Here is a 14,898-nt window from a genome sequence, read left to right as displayed (position 1 = left end):
GAGCCTCTGATAGTGTGGCTGATGTTATTAGACCCTGTGATGGTGTCCCCTGAATAGATATGTGGGCACAGTTGGTAACGGGCTTTGTTGCAAGGATAGGTTCCTGGGTTAGTGGTTCTGTTGTGTGGTATGTGGTTGCTGGTGAGTATTCACTTCAGGTTGGGGGGCTGTCTGTAGGCAAGGACTGGCCTGTCTCCCAAGATCTGTGAGAGTGATGGGTCGTCCTTCAGGATAGGTTGTAGATCCTTGATAATGCGTTGGAGGGGTTTTAGTTGGGGGCTGAAGGTGACGGCTAGTGGCGTTCTGTTATTTTCTTTGTTAGGCCTGTCCTGTAGTAGGTGACTTCTGGGTACTCTTCTGGCTCTGTCAATCTGTTTCTTCACTTCAGCAGGTGGGTATTGTAGTTGTAAGAATGCTTGATAGAGATCTCTATCAAGGGCCTAATAACATCAGCCACACTATCAGAAGCTCGTTCACCTGAACATCTACCAATGTGATATATGCCATCATGTGCCAGCAATGCCCCTCTGCCATGTACATTGGTCAAACTGGACAGTCTCTATGTAAAAGAATAAATGGACACAAATCAGATGTCAAGAATTATAACATTCATAAACCAGTCGGAGAACACTTCAATCTCTCTGGTCACGCGATTACAGACATGAAAGTTGCGATATTACAACAGAAAACCTTCAAATCCAGACTCCAGCGAGAGACTGCTGAATTGGAATTCATTTGCAAATTGGATACAATTAACTTAGGCTTGAATAGAGACTGGGAGTGGCTAAGTCATTATGCAAGGTAACCTATTTCCCCTTGTTTTTTCCTAACCCCCCCCCCCCCCCTTCCTCAGACATTCTTGTTAAACCCTGGATTTGTGCTGGAAATGGCCCACCTTGATTATCATACACATTGTAAGGAGAGTCATCACTTTAGATAAGCTATTACCAACAGGAGAGTGGGGTGGGGGGAGAGAAAACCTTTGTAGTGATAATCACCCATTTTTTCATGGTTTGTGTGTATAAAAACGTCTTCTGTACTTTCCACAGTATGCATCCCATGAAGTGAGCTGTAGCTCATGAAAGCTTATGCTCAAATAAATTGGTTAGTCTCTAAGGTGCCACAAGTACTCCTTTTCTTTTTGCAAATACAGACTAACACAGCTGTTACTCTGAAACATTTCTATTATTATCGATGGAAATATTTTTTTCATTGGCTTGTGTGTGTATGGCCAAATAGATGTTTGTTTATATTTAAAAATCTAATTCTTCCAAGCCTAAAAATAGGCAACTTTGCAGCCCTTTAATCAGATGGTTTAAAGAAACATAACGGAGAAGTTCACCGGAGAAGTTCCAACTGGAACTGTGCAATGAACTAGAGATTAGAAAAGTCTGAATCTTTTCTGTTTCCTCTGGAAATAAATAGTATGCCTAGAAGATGCCAAGAGAACTTACCTTCAGAGTTGCTTTCCTGTTGCTTTCAAGTGGATCCAGCTTATTAGCAGCCTCTTGGCAGAAAGCTGACATTATCCAGCAGTTGCCAAAAAGTGGAAGGCAGGTTTGCAAGGCTGCAGTCAGGGAAGGAAGTGCTGGGACATACCTTCCCTGACTGCAGCCTTGCAAACCTGTCTTCAGGGAAGAGGGGCTGCAGCCCAGGTGTCAGCAGTTTCCACTGGGAGAAGGGGCACCGGAGGCCTCTGGGGCTACATGGTACTTCTGTCTGTGCTCTCCAGGCTTTGCCCTGCACCAATGCTGAGGGCCTGTCTCAGCATATCCTAGCTTGTCCTTCCCTGGTTGCAGGCCCCCGGTGTCAAGGCAGGCACAACCCCAAGAGTACAGGGAGAGATGCCATGCATCTCCATGGGCCCCTAGTGCTCCTGCTCCCTGTGGAAAGCCCTGGAATTCTCCCCACTGCTGCTCTGCCCGCAGCCTCCCCTCCCAGCCCACAGTGCTAGACTCCAGCAGGGGATCCCCTGTTGGGTAGGGATGCGGGAACCCCAGTTCATTACCACACCATTCTGTGCAGGTGGTGGGGCCCCAGGCGCAGGCAGCTTTGCATAGCTGCAGCCAGGGAAGGCATGTGCCAGCGCGTCCTTTGTTCCCGCTATCCTGCCTGTTACCAGGGCCTTTCTTCCTGAAAAAGTTCTTAATAAGCATCATGCCATTGCCAATATCTGAATCCCTTTAACATTAAAGTCAATGGGCCGGGATTGGTTCCCAGAAAAACATTGCTATTAACTGGAAGTTGTTAATATCAGAACTGCTGTTAAGCAGAATCTACTGTAATACAGAGATAAATCCAGGGCCTAGAGAGACAACTTGATCTTTTCAACATCATTTTAGCAAGACAACAAGCACAAGTGGAGCTGATAAGTTCAGGGGGGAAAAAGCTGAGGAAGAAGTCTACAGGTGGAGAGGAGAAAATTGAGGATGAACAGTATTTTAGTTGAGTTGTGGAGTAAGACGGAACCTTGGAAAAAGAAAGATAAAGAATCACTATTTCCTGAAAGTAAGGTGGCACTAGAAAATTTACAGATAAAAGAGAATGCGCTGAGTCAATTGGATGTACCCTTTAAAGTAAAGGTTGGGCAAACAGATAAGATTACTCTAAAGATTCCTTGTAACTCTAGAAGTCTTATATAAGATAATTGTTTCTGGAGCAAACGTTAAATATGGTCTGGAGAATGAGCAAAAGTACTTGCAGGAAAATAAGCAAAAGAGGAACTATCAAGAATTGAAGAAGCTTCCAGATCCGAGCCTGAGCAGCTGTGTGTATGTGTGGCTAGGCCTTCATCTTGTGTATATTCAAGAAACACAGCTATTTGGAACCCATCATGCCTGTCTGGTGCCTTCATAATATGTTTGTTGTGTAACAAGCAGGTTCATGGCCTATATGTATTTACATTGCACTCCAATAGCATGTTATATTTCTCTACTTCTGTCTCATGAAAAACACTATAAAGTTAAATTCAGAAATATATAACAGAGGAACATAAGGTTTCATTATTGTATTCATATAGCCATTAAAGCAGGGGTGGGAAAATTTTTGGCTTGAGGGCCACATCTGGGTGGTGAAATGGAATGCAGGGCCATGAATGTAGGGATGGGGGAGGGGGTTGGGATGTGGGAGGGGGTGCAGTGTGAAGAAAGGGGCTCAGGGCAAGGGGTTGGGGGGTTGGAGTGTAGGAGGGGTGCGGCAGGCGGTTGGGGTGCGGCAGGGGTGCAGCAGGGGGTTGGGGTGCAGGAGGGGGCTCAGGGCAGGGGGTTCGGGTGCAGGAGGGGGCTCAGGGCAAGGGGTGGGGTGCAGGAAGGCTGGAGGGTGTGGCAGGGGGCTCAGGGCAGGGGGTTGAGGTGTGGGCTGCAGGAGGTGTTCAGGGTGCAGGCTCCGGCCCGGCTCAGGCAGGCTGCCTGCCTTCCCTGGCCCCGAAGTGGCCAGCACCACGTCCCTGTGGCCCCGGTGGAGGGGGGAGCAGAGGGCTTCGCATGCTGCCCTCGCCCTCCCATACTTCCCCCGAAGCTCCCATTGGCTGCGATTCCCCATTCCCAGCCAATGGGAGCTGCAGCGGGCGATGCCTGCAGGCGAGGACCGCGCATGGAGCCCTCTACCCTCCCCTCCCCCAGGGGCTGCAGGACGTGGTGCCAGCCGCTTCTGGGAGCGGCACGGGACCTGCAGTGCCACAGGGGTGGCAATCTCGCGGGCCAGATCCAAAGACCTGATGGGCCGGATCCAGCCTGCAGGCCGTAGTTTGCCCACCCCTGCATTAAAGTAACAAACACAGAATATTTTATTTCTGAATTCTAGGCCCTGAAAAACCATTGATTGCAAATGAGCATATAGGGAAGAAAACAGTCTAAAGAATTTTTTTTCTCTCCTTTAGATGGATGATGAAGACACACTATTACCTAGGAAATTGCAAGCTGCTCTGGAGCAGGCTCTAGAGAGAAAAAGTGAACTGATAAATCAGGATTCAGATAGTGATTCAGATGATGGTAAAATAATCTGGAAACAAGTCTTGTCTGCTTGTGTGGTTGGGTGATATTGTGTCCCTGGGATCAGGAGAAAGAAACAAGGGCCAAATTTCAGAAAACTCATCATCTCATCCCACAGCTACATTTTACAACATCAACTTATGTTTCTGAATTGGAGTTGATGATTGAGGGCATGTAGTATAATTTTCAAAGCATGGTAATATATTAACAGCCTGTTTAAAATATCTTTTAAATGCCACAATGTACACACTCCCAGTTTGTGTTTTTTAACCTTTTCTTAGAGACTTTGATGTAAAAAATCTAATGTACAGTTAGTCCAAGTCATTTTATATTTATTTTTATTAAACTTTGCTTTAAATATATAAAGCCACTTTAACATCTCTGAGGTATTCACAAGTGATACAAGAATTGAATCTACAATAAATCTTTTTCAGTCAATTTTTTGCAAAGGTTCATTACCCTCAGCACAAAATTTTACTCTCAAGATCATTCAGAAGCATGCTAACTATCCAGGAAGAAGTAAAGTTCAAACAGCAGAGACACATTTCAGATTAAGGCCTCAAAGATTAATTTTTAATTCTGCATCTTCTGAGGGTCTCATGTGGATTTACCCAGTAAAGCAAACTGTATTTTTGTTGACTTTCAGATATGGAAGATCTGCTATTATATTGATTGACAAGTTTAGTTATAACAACGAGAAGTCCTTGTGGCACCTTAGAGACTAACAAATTTATTTGGGCATAAGCTTTCATGGGCTATATAACCCACTTCATCAGATGCATGTTTAGTTATAGTCTAGTTTATGCTTTCCACATCCAGTTAATTTTAATGGGGAAAGGGAAAGAGAGTGACAGGGCATTTATGTGGTTTTAGGTGTTGCAAATCTTTTTTCAGATATGATTATTATAATGCTAGTTAGACTTCTGGGGGAAGAAATATTAGGTGAAAACATTAGATCCAATGCAAGTGACCAAGCAGGGACCTTGTACGGCTGCTGTTCTTCAGATGATTTGGAGGTTATATTGCTGCTTTCTTTTGCAGAGTGTAACACCCTGAATGGATTAGTATCAGAAGTTTTCATCCGATTCTTCGTGGAAACAATTGGCCACTATTCCCTGTTCTTAACTCAGAATGAAAAAGGAGAGCGTGTCTTCCAAAGGGATGCTTTCCGCAAATCTGTAGCTTCCAAGAGTATCCGTCGCTTCCTGGAGGTCTTTATGGAGTCCCAAATGTTTGCTGGGTTTATCCAGGACAGAGAACTGAGAAAATGCAGGGCAAAAGGTAAGGCTTGTGATTCCCTTTGCTACTATGCAGACTGTCTTTGGGGATTAATACACTTTCATGTTTTCACATGGTTTTAGCAACTACAGATTTATATACTGCCAAATATCAGTGCTGTAGCTAACTTTGCCAGACACACAGTACCCTCTTCTTTTGCGTGCCCTGGATTAAAACTGAAATGATAGGTTTTAAAGGAATGAGTCTCATCCTTGTGACACTTCCCATCTCAGTACAAGAAATTATTAAAGGAAAAAGTTGACTGCCCCACACCCTGAAATAATGTAAAGGATACAGCTCATTCATGGTTCTAGAACAGTTCTCGGATGCCTCAAATGAGGTACAAAGTAAAAATGTGGAAAAAAATGTTATATTGGTTACAATAAATATCAGCAAATAAACAGGAGTGCAGGACATGATTTAAGGGACAGAATTTGGCCTGGTCCTATAATCCCTTTCATGTGCGTGAGACACGTGTTTGTGTGAGTAAAGACTACGGGGCTAGACTATAGGGTAGAGTCTTACAGTTCAAGAAATCTGACCAATGTAGTCTACCTAGCGAGGGTCCTGCTCCTGCAAACCCTCACTATATAGTACTATAGAAGTGTAAACGGGAAGGGACCACAACAGGTCATCTGGCCCAGTCCCCTGCACTCAAGGCAGGACTGTGTAATTAGACCATTCCTAACCATTTTAACCTGTTGTTAAAAACCTCCAGTGATGGAGATTCCACAACCTCCCTAGGCAATTTGAGTAGTCCCAATGCTTTAGTGTAAGTCCAACTGGATAAACAAGCAATTAGCTGATGAGTCAAACTCTCAAACCTGCTAGACTAGAGAGCCACTGTGCTCCTAGTTCTGGTGCATGTCCGTAAAGAACACTGAGCAGCCTGTGCAGCAGCCAGCCTGGTCTGGGGCTGAGGCCGCTGAGTATTGCACAGCAATGCCATCTGCTGGCAACTGCCGGAGCCCTGCTATCAGCTCAGCCTTGCTCCTCCCCCGGCCCGGAAGGCAGCCCGAAAAGCTTCGGAAGGAATCAAAGGGACGCACAAGCAAGCTGGGGCTTCCCCTCCTGCATCAGGGCAATGCTGCACCACGTGGTGGGGGGGAAACCAGAGGTGAGGCAGGGTTGCTAAGCGTCCTGTGCAGCTAGAAGCCTTCCTAGCTTCATGTCAGAGAGAGGAGATTCCCTAAGGTATGGCGTTTGGGGGCTGAACAGCCAACGAAGAGAGCTGGAATGGGGGAGACAAGGACGTGGGAGCTGACTGGGTAATTTGGGATGGATGGATTCAAAGGGGAAATTTGGGCAAGGAGGAGAGGTGGAAAATTGAATATGAGGGAAGGAAGAGAAGGAGATAACCTGCCTCTAAAGAAACTTATGAATAGCATGGTTTTGCATTTGGAATCCACCTGATCACACGAAATAGCAAGTATTAAAAATCCCCAGGGAGGAAACCCCTAATATATGTTCCAAGGCCCTTCTCTTGCAAATATCCTTGCACCCCGTTACACTGCCTCTATTTCTCTTTCCACTCCCCTGTTTCTGAAAACTACTCTCCACAGCCTTAATCCTGCAATGAGCGCTGAAGGGATAGACCTCGGTGCCTGTTGAAAGCCCCGTTGGGGCTCCATGCAGGCACAGGCGCCCCCTTGCACAAATCTTATTGCAAAATCAGGCTTTTGGGGACAAATTCTACAAAATGGATCTGCTACTATACACTGAGCAACCTCAAACCCCATTTACTTCAAGAGCTGAAGGCCTGGAGCACCTGGATTCTGCCTCTATTTTGTGAGTTTTTCAAAAGTTATGACCTAAATCACTTTGCACCTGCCAGTCTGTCCTTGTGCTTACGTGCAAATGGATTTGCAAGATCAGGCTCTACCTCAGTTCAGGATCGGTGATAAGTCTATGTTGCTGGGTGATACAATCCACTGAGTTCTGCTCTGATTGTTAAATTACAAAGTAGATATTCTAAATGTTAAAACTGCCCGGCCAGTTTTTTAGGGGTTGAGTTTAGGCATAAAAAGGTATTAGTTTGGGAGGCAGTGTAAGAAATCTTTGTGGTTTAGAAAGCAGTCTTAAGTAGGCTTTCTTTGAAGAAAATAATGTTAAATGGTATTTATAGCAGTAAATTGAATTACTGTTTCAAGCCAAGCACAAAGGGCAGGAAGTTGTAATGTGAGATGGGCCCAGCTTCATTTGGAGTGCCTACATTTCTAGTTCTTGTTTTCATTATCTTTCCAAGATTATTTTCTAGGATGTTTTTCTTAGAGTTTCCACCTTTCTAACTCTGGTAATTGGACACCCAAGGCCCCACCCCTGCTCTGCCTTTTCCCCAAGGCCCTGCTCCTGTTCCACATCTTCCCCCCTCCTCCCCCCATTGCTCACTCCTCTCCCTCTCCCCCACCCCGATTGCTGGCTGGATCATCTCTACCTCCCCCCTTCCCTTTGCCTCTCTGCTCCAGGGCTGGGACAGGAGCTGCTGCAGCCTGACAATAAGCCTGCCTGCAGGTAGGAGGCAGCCCTGGCTGAGCTGGGGCTGATGCAAGTTAATAATCCAGCCCCTCCCCCCACCCTATGATAACTGTAATTTTGGTGTCCAGTTAGGATTGGGGCTCAATGGAAAACATTCAGAACTGTTTTGTGAGAGTTATGTGCATAAATATCTATTTTGACCCAGGGATGCAACCAGTGTCGATTAGCCATCTTACTGAGTGCAATTTATGCTGATAATGTTGATACTTGGGCTGGGCCACAGACTCTCTGTTAGCATGCTGTACTGCCTGGGGGACAGCTGGAGTCTTGGGTTTGAAGGAAGACCTGGGCATTCTGTTTCTCAGCAAGATGGATGCTGGGAGAATCATGAAAGCAACTCATGCTGTCTTTGAAACTTTGACACGACGTCTAAGGTGGCTGATAACATTACTGATGGCAAGTTGAACTTGAGGAAATTGTTGTCCTGTTAAGTTTTCTAAGAATAAACTACTGACAAAAAGGCTGGTAGGAAAGACAAAGGAAGGGGAGGAAATTAATGTAGATTGCAAAAGCCACAAATTCTTAAAGGACTCTAGAACAGGGGTTCTCAACCCCCCAACATGCTGTAAAAACTCCATGGCCCACCTGTGCCACAACAACTGTTTCTCTGCATTTAAAAGCCAGGGCCAGCATTAGGTAGTAGCAATCAGAGCACTTGCTGGGGGCCCCACGCTACAGGTGGCCCTGCAAAGCTTAGTTGCTCAGGCTTCAGTGTCAGCCCCGGGTGGCAGGGCTCGGTGCCCCGGGCTTCAGCCCCATATGGCGGGGCTTCCTCTTTCTGCCCTGGGCCCCAGCAAGTCTAATGCTGGCCCTACTTGATGGACCCCCTGAAACCAGCTCATGGGCCCCGGACCTCTGGTTGAGAATCACTGCTCTGTAATACGCTCCTGAGGTGAATGTTGAAAGAAACTGTTCAAAAGTCTTCTCTTTCTTTGTGGGCAACACAAATCAAATCACTAGATTTTGATCCCCTTTTCCATAGCATCTTCCCTCACCCTCCCTTTCACTTGAAAAGAAGACCAAACGATGCTTTATTTTATCCACTTCCCACAGGTCTCTTTGAACAGAGGGTTGAACAGTATTTGGAAGAGCTTCCAGACACTGAACAAAGTGGAGTAAACAAATTCCTGCGAGGTCTTGGTAAGGGAAAACTTTTAAGGAAATTCTGAAATGCTTTTAACAAATGGTCTTAACAAAGCACAGCTCTGCCTAGATTGAAATGTGATACTCAACTAGTAGTTTAATTATATGATAGGCATTATCAAAAGAAAATCAACAAAAATCTACTTATCATTGATAATAGTAGGTTTCATTATGGTCTTTGCTAAGGAAGTCTCATTCTAATTTGGAAAAAGAAACCTTACCTAAAGACTGTATTCTCTCCCCCCCTGCCGCCCCCCCCAAAAAAAAATCTGGAAAGGGACCTTGCCTTTTATCAGATTTAGTTGTCCAGAATTTTAATAGTTGGATACCTACATTTTTTATATAGTTGGTTCATTATATATTGGTTACAGTACGCTTTTGAAACCTTTTTAGACTAACATTCAGTTTCTCTTTGTTTTTCAATGTATGTTAGTGACTGATGGATCACATTTTGTATTTGCTGTAGGAAATAAAATGAAGTTCCTTCACAAGAAGAATTAACTCCTTTCTACTGACATATCAATCCAAAGACTATTTATGACACTGTGCTTGAGACACTTACAACCTTTCAGATTCTGGTGCCGGAGGAGAATAAGATAAGCTGAATACAGCTTTAAGTGACTGCAAATGCTGTTTGACAATGTGCCAGCAAAAAAAAAAAAAAAGAAAGAAAGAAAAGAAAAAAGGTTTATAATGACTCCTCTTTATGTATTTGGACAGAATTTGTAAATAATGTGCTGTAAGCTTTCTTTTTTAATGAGCAAGAAAAACTGTGGTAAATATTTGTATATTCCTGAGAATAACAGGTGCTTCTTTCTCTAGTATGAATTGAGTTATGCTTGGTGCAAAATGAATAGCTAATTATGTGCAGCTGACTGTCTCAGCAGAACCACTGACTTCAAAGGATGTTTGTGAGAACTACACTGATGCCTGAATATTGTAATAGTGAATGAACTCCAGGGTATATAGAGGGAGAGGTTGTATGCAAGGGGACTGGTTTTATGTGACAGAGTTTATAATTTTCTCTTGTTTTCCTACTAATCCATTCTAAAAGACAGAAATAACAGGTAATTTTGTAATAGGCTACTTGGTTCACAACAGAATTTCCACTTGGTTTGAACTATGGTCAGTAAATTGTTTTTTAATGCATTCTGCACTATGACTGCTAAAAATGAGGAAATCTCAGTTCTTTGACATGCAACCTGCAATAATTAGGTACAGTACATCCTTTCCTAATATATGTATGTATGTATGGTTTTTAATAAACTGTGTAAATATACCTGTTTGTTTATGTTCATTGGATTCCTTCCAACATTTCAGCTGCTGTCTGAATAGATACAGAAAGAGTAAATTTGCTGTGATTTTTGTTGAATATCTTATAATTAAAGTATAAAATGAATAATATACACCTCTCTCTCTCTCTCTCTCTCTCTTAGTAGGATTGCTATTTCATGAAATTTATTCTAACCTATTTTCTTAGTTGACACTAGATAACTCGGGATGTTACCCGACAATCTATCTCACCGTTCTATCAATTTAAATCTGGCAACAAAATCACCTTTCAAAATGTGTTCAGGTTTATTCTTTTGGTGGGACAATAACATACTAGTTTTGTCATTATTAACATAATGTGTTAAATGTACCCGGATGAGTAAAGTTTCATGTTGATTTTTGTAATGTTGTATTTAAATGTCTTGAGAAGGAAACAGGTTGAGCGATGCAGACATGGAGGTGGAAAGGAATGATGATAGGTGGAAGAGGGGGATGCCAAATCCCAGTCTTTGCCTTGAGTACCAGTGCAGCTCAGGCCAGCACTGACTCGATGTATGTTAGTTATATCCTTTTCTTCGCATTATCTAAGAATTAATAGCCTAAGCAGTGCAGAGGGTTTAAGTGGGACAGATGTACTGGCCTTATCCTGGCCCTTTGCACAAGGGGTGAAGTCACCCCAAATTTTCCTAATTTAAAATTATTTAAATTAATTGATCCTTGACCAATGTTGTTAATATACCCATTGTCTGCTACATTGCTGTTCATTTATTATTTCAGTTAAATCCTTCGTTTCAAAGAGGGTAAATCAGAAAAAGTTTGCAAGCTTATCAGCTAATACAAATGAAGAGATGCTTCCTCCCCCTAAAATGCATTCTTAGTGTATATATAGTTTTATGTTTTTAAAACTTGATTTCTGTGCTTACCAAGACTGGATTTGAGGCTTGCGCAACTCCTAACCTGTCAGTGGTTCAGGTTTGCTACCAGCCTCATAGAATAAAATGGAGGGTTTATTCACTGAGAAGGTGAAGTAATTTCCTTTCCAGCAATTATGTCCCTCACATTCAATTCTAACATAACAGTTTACGTAGTGTACATAAAATGAAATGTGTATGAATCTGAAAATACCAAGTGCCTTTGATACATTAGAGATCTATTGATGTAATTTATTTCCTTTTTCACTAACAATTTCATATTGTGCTGTCTGTGGTTGCAAGGGCATCTCATCACACTGCCATATAAGATTTATCCATGACCTCGGGCCTTTGTTCCCTGAATTAGAGGTGACATTCTTGACCTTTTGAGGTTGACTCTTGCACTTATAAATAACCCCTGCTAACGAATCTATGGAACAACATGAAGCATCTTCTAAGAAAATCATGGATACAGCACCCTGGGCTGGAGGAAATGGCTACCATGGGAACAGTTGTTACAAACACAAGAGAAAAATGGCCATAAAATACTCAGATGCCAGGAGGGTGCCCTATCATAATAAGGCACTTATCCTTTCACATTGAAGCTGTCTTCCTCCCTTCATCTGTGATTCAGCTATCTAGGTGGAAAGCTTACCAATTTTACTTTAATTTGCCATCTGTGTAGGTACTGTTTAAAGCATACCATATGTTGTGATACACCCCCAAATGCATATCTTGTTTCAGGTTTGGTGCCCGTATGTGAGATCAATATTGGACTCTTAAGAGGATGATGGCAGTATTGCACATCCTTCCTTGATTCTAAAATGTAGCATGTGTAAATAATACAACCCTAATGTTTTCTGAAAACCTGCCTTTCAAATCATCACATGAACAAAAAATATTGAGTTAATCATTCCCATCTGTCTGTCAGTCATTACAAAGTCCTGAACAAGGGAAAATTACTTAAACAGCGTTTTAATAGTGAAAGCAAAAATCTTCAACAAGAAAAATCAGATCAGATGGTGGGACTTATGTTCTAGTGCCATAAGAGATTTGTATAATCCAGAAAGTGTAAATAAAAAAATGCATAAAATCTTAACCTCTTATTGAGTAACAATAAAGATATGCAGGGATATCCAGCCTTGCCTGTTGTACTTGTCTGCAAGTATTTAATATTGTCTGAGTAAATCTAATTGGTTTCTTCATTGCCATGAACATGGGACAATGGAATGTGGGTTGCTGTGTTGATCTGGTGTCTGAACTGGTATGTTCTCATGAAATGTGATAAAAGGGTACTGTGATATCTGCTATGGAGTGGAGAGGGTGGCATCCACAAGGGGTCTTGGGGATTGCAATGCAGTTTCATGGCGCCTCAAGTTAGGCACCAAGAAAATCATGGGAACAACATTGTGATCCACAAAGCCAAATTAGGCACGTAGGCTCCCCATACAATGAATGTAGAGAGATAGGGCTCTAAGAAGGTGATCCACAAAAGCCAGCTCATTAGGCAGCTCCCTGCCTAAGTTAGCTAATAGGAGATGCTGGCCAGGGGTGTGTGCTAAGCCCCTCTCTTGGTGGTAAGCACCAAAGTCCAGTCTGTAAGGAGGTGTCTCGCTTTGATAGTGTTCCATGAACTGAAACCAGCTGCCTGGAGTTAGGTGCCTCAGCCACTTTTTGAGGGAATAAGTCAGGTGCCTACTTCATTCAACACAAAAGAAGAAGAGGTCTCCACCTTATTACTTTTAGACCACTGGTTAGAGCACCTGAGATGTGGGAGATCTAGGTTACATTTTCCCATCACAAAGTGATAATTTGAACAGGGGTCTCCCACAATGCTTAGGAGGGTGCTCTAACTACTGAGCTATGGGATAGTCTGATGTGGGGCTCCCTCAGTCTCCTGTTGAAGCTGTTGCACTCTGGATAAAAAAAGTGATCGGAACAGTAGCACTGGACCCAGGATCTCCCATCTCCCAGGTGGGTGCCCTAGCCCCTGTATGACAGACACATTCCCATTCTCTCTCCCTGGCCCAGTGACTTTCTGTGGACAAATACTTAAACAGTCATTAGGCCAGAGAGAGAATCGCTCAGTAGCCCAGTGGTTTAGGCACCCACCTGCGACGTGGGAGAGCCCAGATCTAATTCCCCTGCTCCAACCACTCTCATTATTTACCCAGCGCGCAACAACTTCAACAGGAGAGACCGAGGAAGCTCCACATCAGAATACCCCCTAGCTCAATGGTTAGAGCCCTCCCCTGATCGGGGGGAAGCCCCTCTTCAAATGTTTTCTCCCCCTCAGCCAGAGGGGGGAATTGAATCTGTGTCTCCCATACCCCAGGCAACTGGGCTACCAACTGGGCTAAAAGTTATAAAGTGGGCACCACCTCCTCTGGCTGGATTTTGAATTGAACTCAATCCGTTAGGCAACTTCTGAGCATGCCTACCCAATCGGGCCTCACATGTGACTTAGGTGGTTGAACATGTCTTCCCCTGGTTCATGAATTGCTCTAGGTCTAGGACTTAGGTGGGAGATAGGCATTCGGATGCCTTGAGGGAGACAAAAGTGTCCAGAGGCAGGAACATAGGAGCCTATGGAACTTTTACTCTGAAAAACTTAGGTGCTGAGTGAGTTTAGGCACTTACAGGGCTTGGCAGGAATTTTGTGAATCGCAGTGGAGCCAAAACTGGGATTTAGGGGCCTATGTCTGGGGTTTAGCACCTAAGTACCTTCTTGGATCCCACACAGAGAAATTAGACAAAGGAGAAGATACATGCTTGTGGTCGTGATGTACGGGCAATTACTGCAGTCCACTTGGTAATTTTAGTCCAAGGTCCCTTCATAACTGTTTCCTGTTGTATCAGTGAAAACTTAGCCTGCAAGTAACAGGAGAACCAATTAGTGTTTTTATAGAACTTATGCTGCACTTTAATAGACATTTCAGGACAGATTCTCAGGTGCTTGCTTGTATACCATACTATCAGTGTACAGTGACCCTAAAACTGATAAAACCAGTCCAGGACTGATTACAAGGGGGATCTTCTTGTGGAACAACAGAGTGGGTGTTTTTACGCAACCTCCTTTACCTATTGCCAGTATAGGAGGAAAAAGGTAGTTTAATCAGGCTGCCCCACAGCCACAGATCCTGTGGTTTTGGACCCTTCAGCTATCTTCAGACTGCTTCAACTTAATGTAGGGGACTACAAACCTACAACAGTTTTGCAAACAAAATACTCATTGGAGCTATGACAATTTGCACCAAATAAGAATTAGCCCTCTGAACTGCACTCTCTTCAGATTGCTGCATCTTAAAATCTGGCCCAGAGTATTTGCTCTTCTGCCACGGGGAAACACAGGGAGTTCTCATCCGTTGGCTACCAATGGTGTCCATTCCCAGATTTACTGTTTTTTAAGGAACATCAATATTCTTAAAGCTAACTTTCTAAAATCTTTTTCCAAAATTTTTCCCCCCTTAAAATGGCACCACAAAATTTACACAAATTATTTAGAGAAACAATTCATGGTGGTTTTTCAGGTGTTCTTCAAAAAAAATCGCACAGTAAATATTTCAATAACTAATGCTAAGAATATTGACAATTCTGAAGTTAACATTCATTGCCTTTTAGAGAGGATGCTAAATCTGATTTTAAACAAACTTACCTGCAATCTTAACTACAAAGTTACTCTATTTCCATAATAAACTCAACTTAATAACTCAGTTTAGATCAGTCTCTGATCATAGCTGTTTTTCATCCAGATGGAAGTTGTATGATAC

General features: G+C 43.2%; 1 protein-coding gene across 14 annotated transcripts in view; it reads left to right on the top strand.

Moving 5' to 3' along the window:
- Nucleotides 1–10,276, top strand: part of DENND2B (DENN domain containing 2B) — a 294,903-nt gene extending 284,627 nt beyond the window's left edge. For 8 of the 14 annotated variants that reach the window (XM_074954997.1, XM_074954994.1, XM_074954999.1 and 5 more), the window contains 4 exons: nucleotides 3,878–3,989; nucleotides 5,031–5,270; nucleotides 8,856–8,942; nucleotides 9,412–10,275. In XM_074954997.1, the coding sequence (XP_074811098.1) occupies nucleotides 3,878–3,989; nucleotides 5,031–5,270; nucleotides 8,856–8,942; nucleotides 9,412–9,446 (474 nt within the window). In that variant the 3' untranslated portion in view covers nucleotides 9,447–10,275. Of the gene's footprint in view, nucleotides 1–3,877; nucleotides 3,990–5,030; nucleotides 5,271–8,855; nucleotides 8,943–9,411 lie in introns of all 14 variants that reach the window. The other 6 variants (XM_074954990.1, XM_074954988.1, XM_074954989.1 and 3 more) reach the window with 2 other exon arrangements.
- The last annotated feature ends 4,622 nt before the right edge of the window (nucleotides 10,277–14,898 follow it).

Source organism: Natator depressus, chromosome 6 (genome assembly GCF_965152275.1).
Source record: "Natator depressus isolate rNatDep1 chromosome 6, rNatDep2.hap1, whole genome shotgun sequence".
In the NCBI taxonomy this organism is placed as follows: domain Eukaryota; kingdom Metazoa; phylum Chordata; order Testudines; family Cheloniidae; genus Natator; species Natator depressus.
This window is presented reverse-complemented; position numbering and strand designations above follow the sequence as displayed.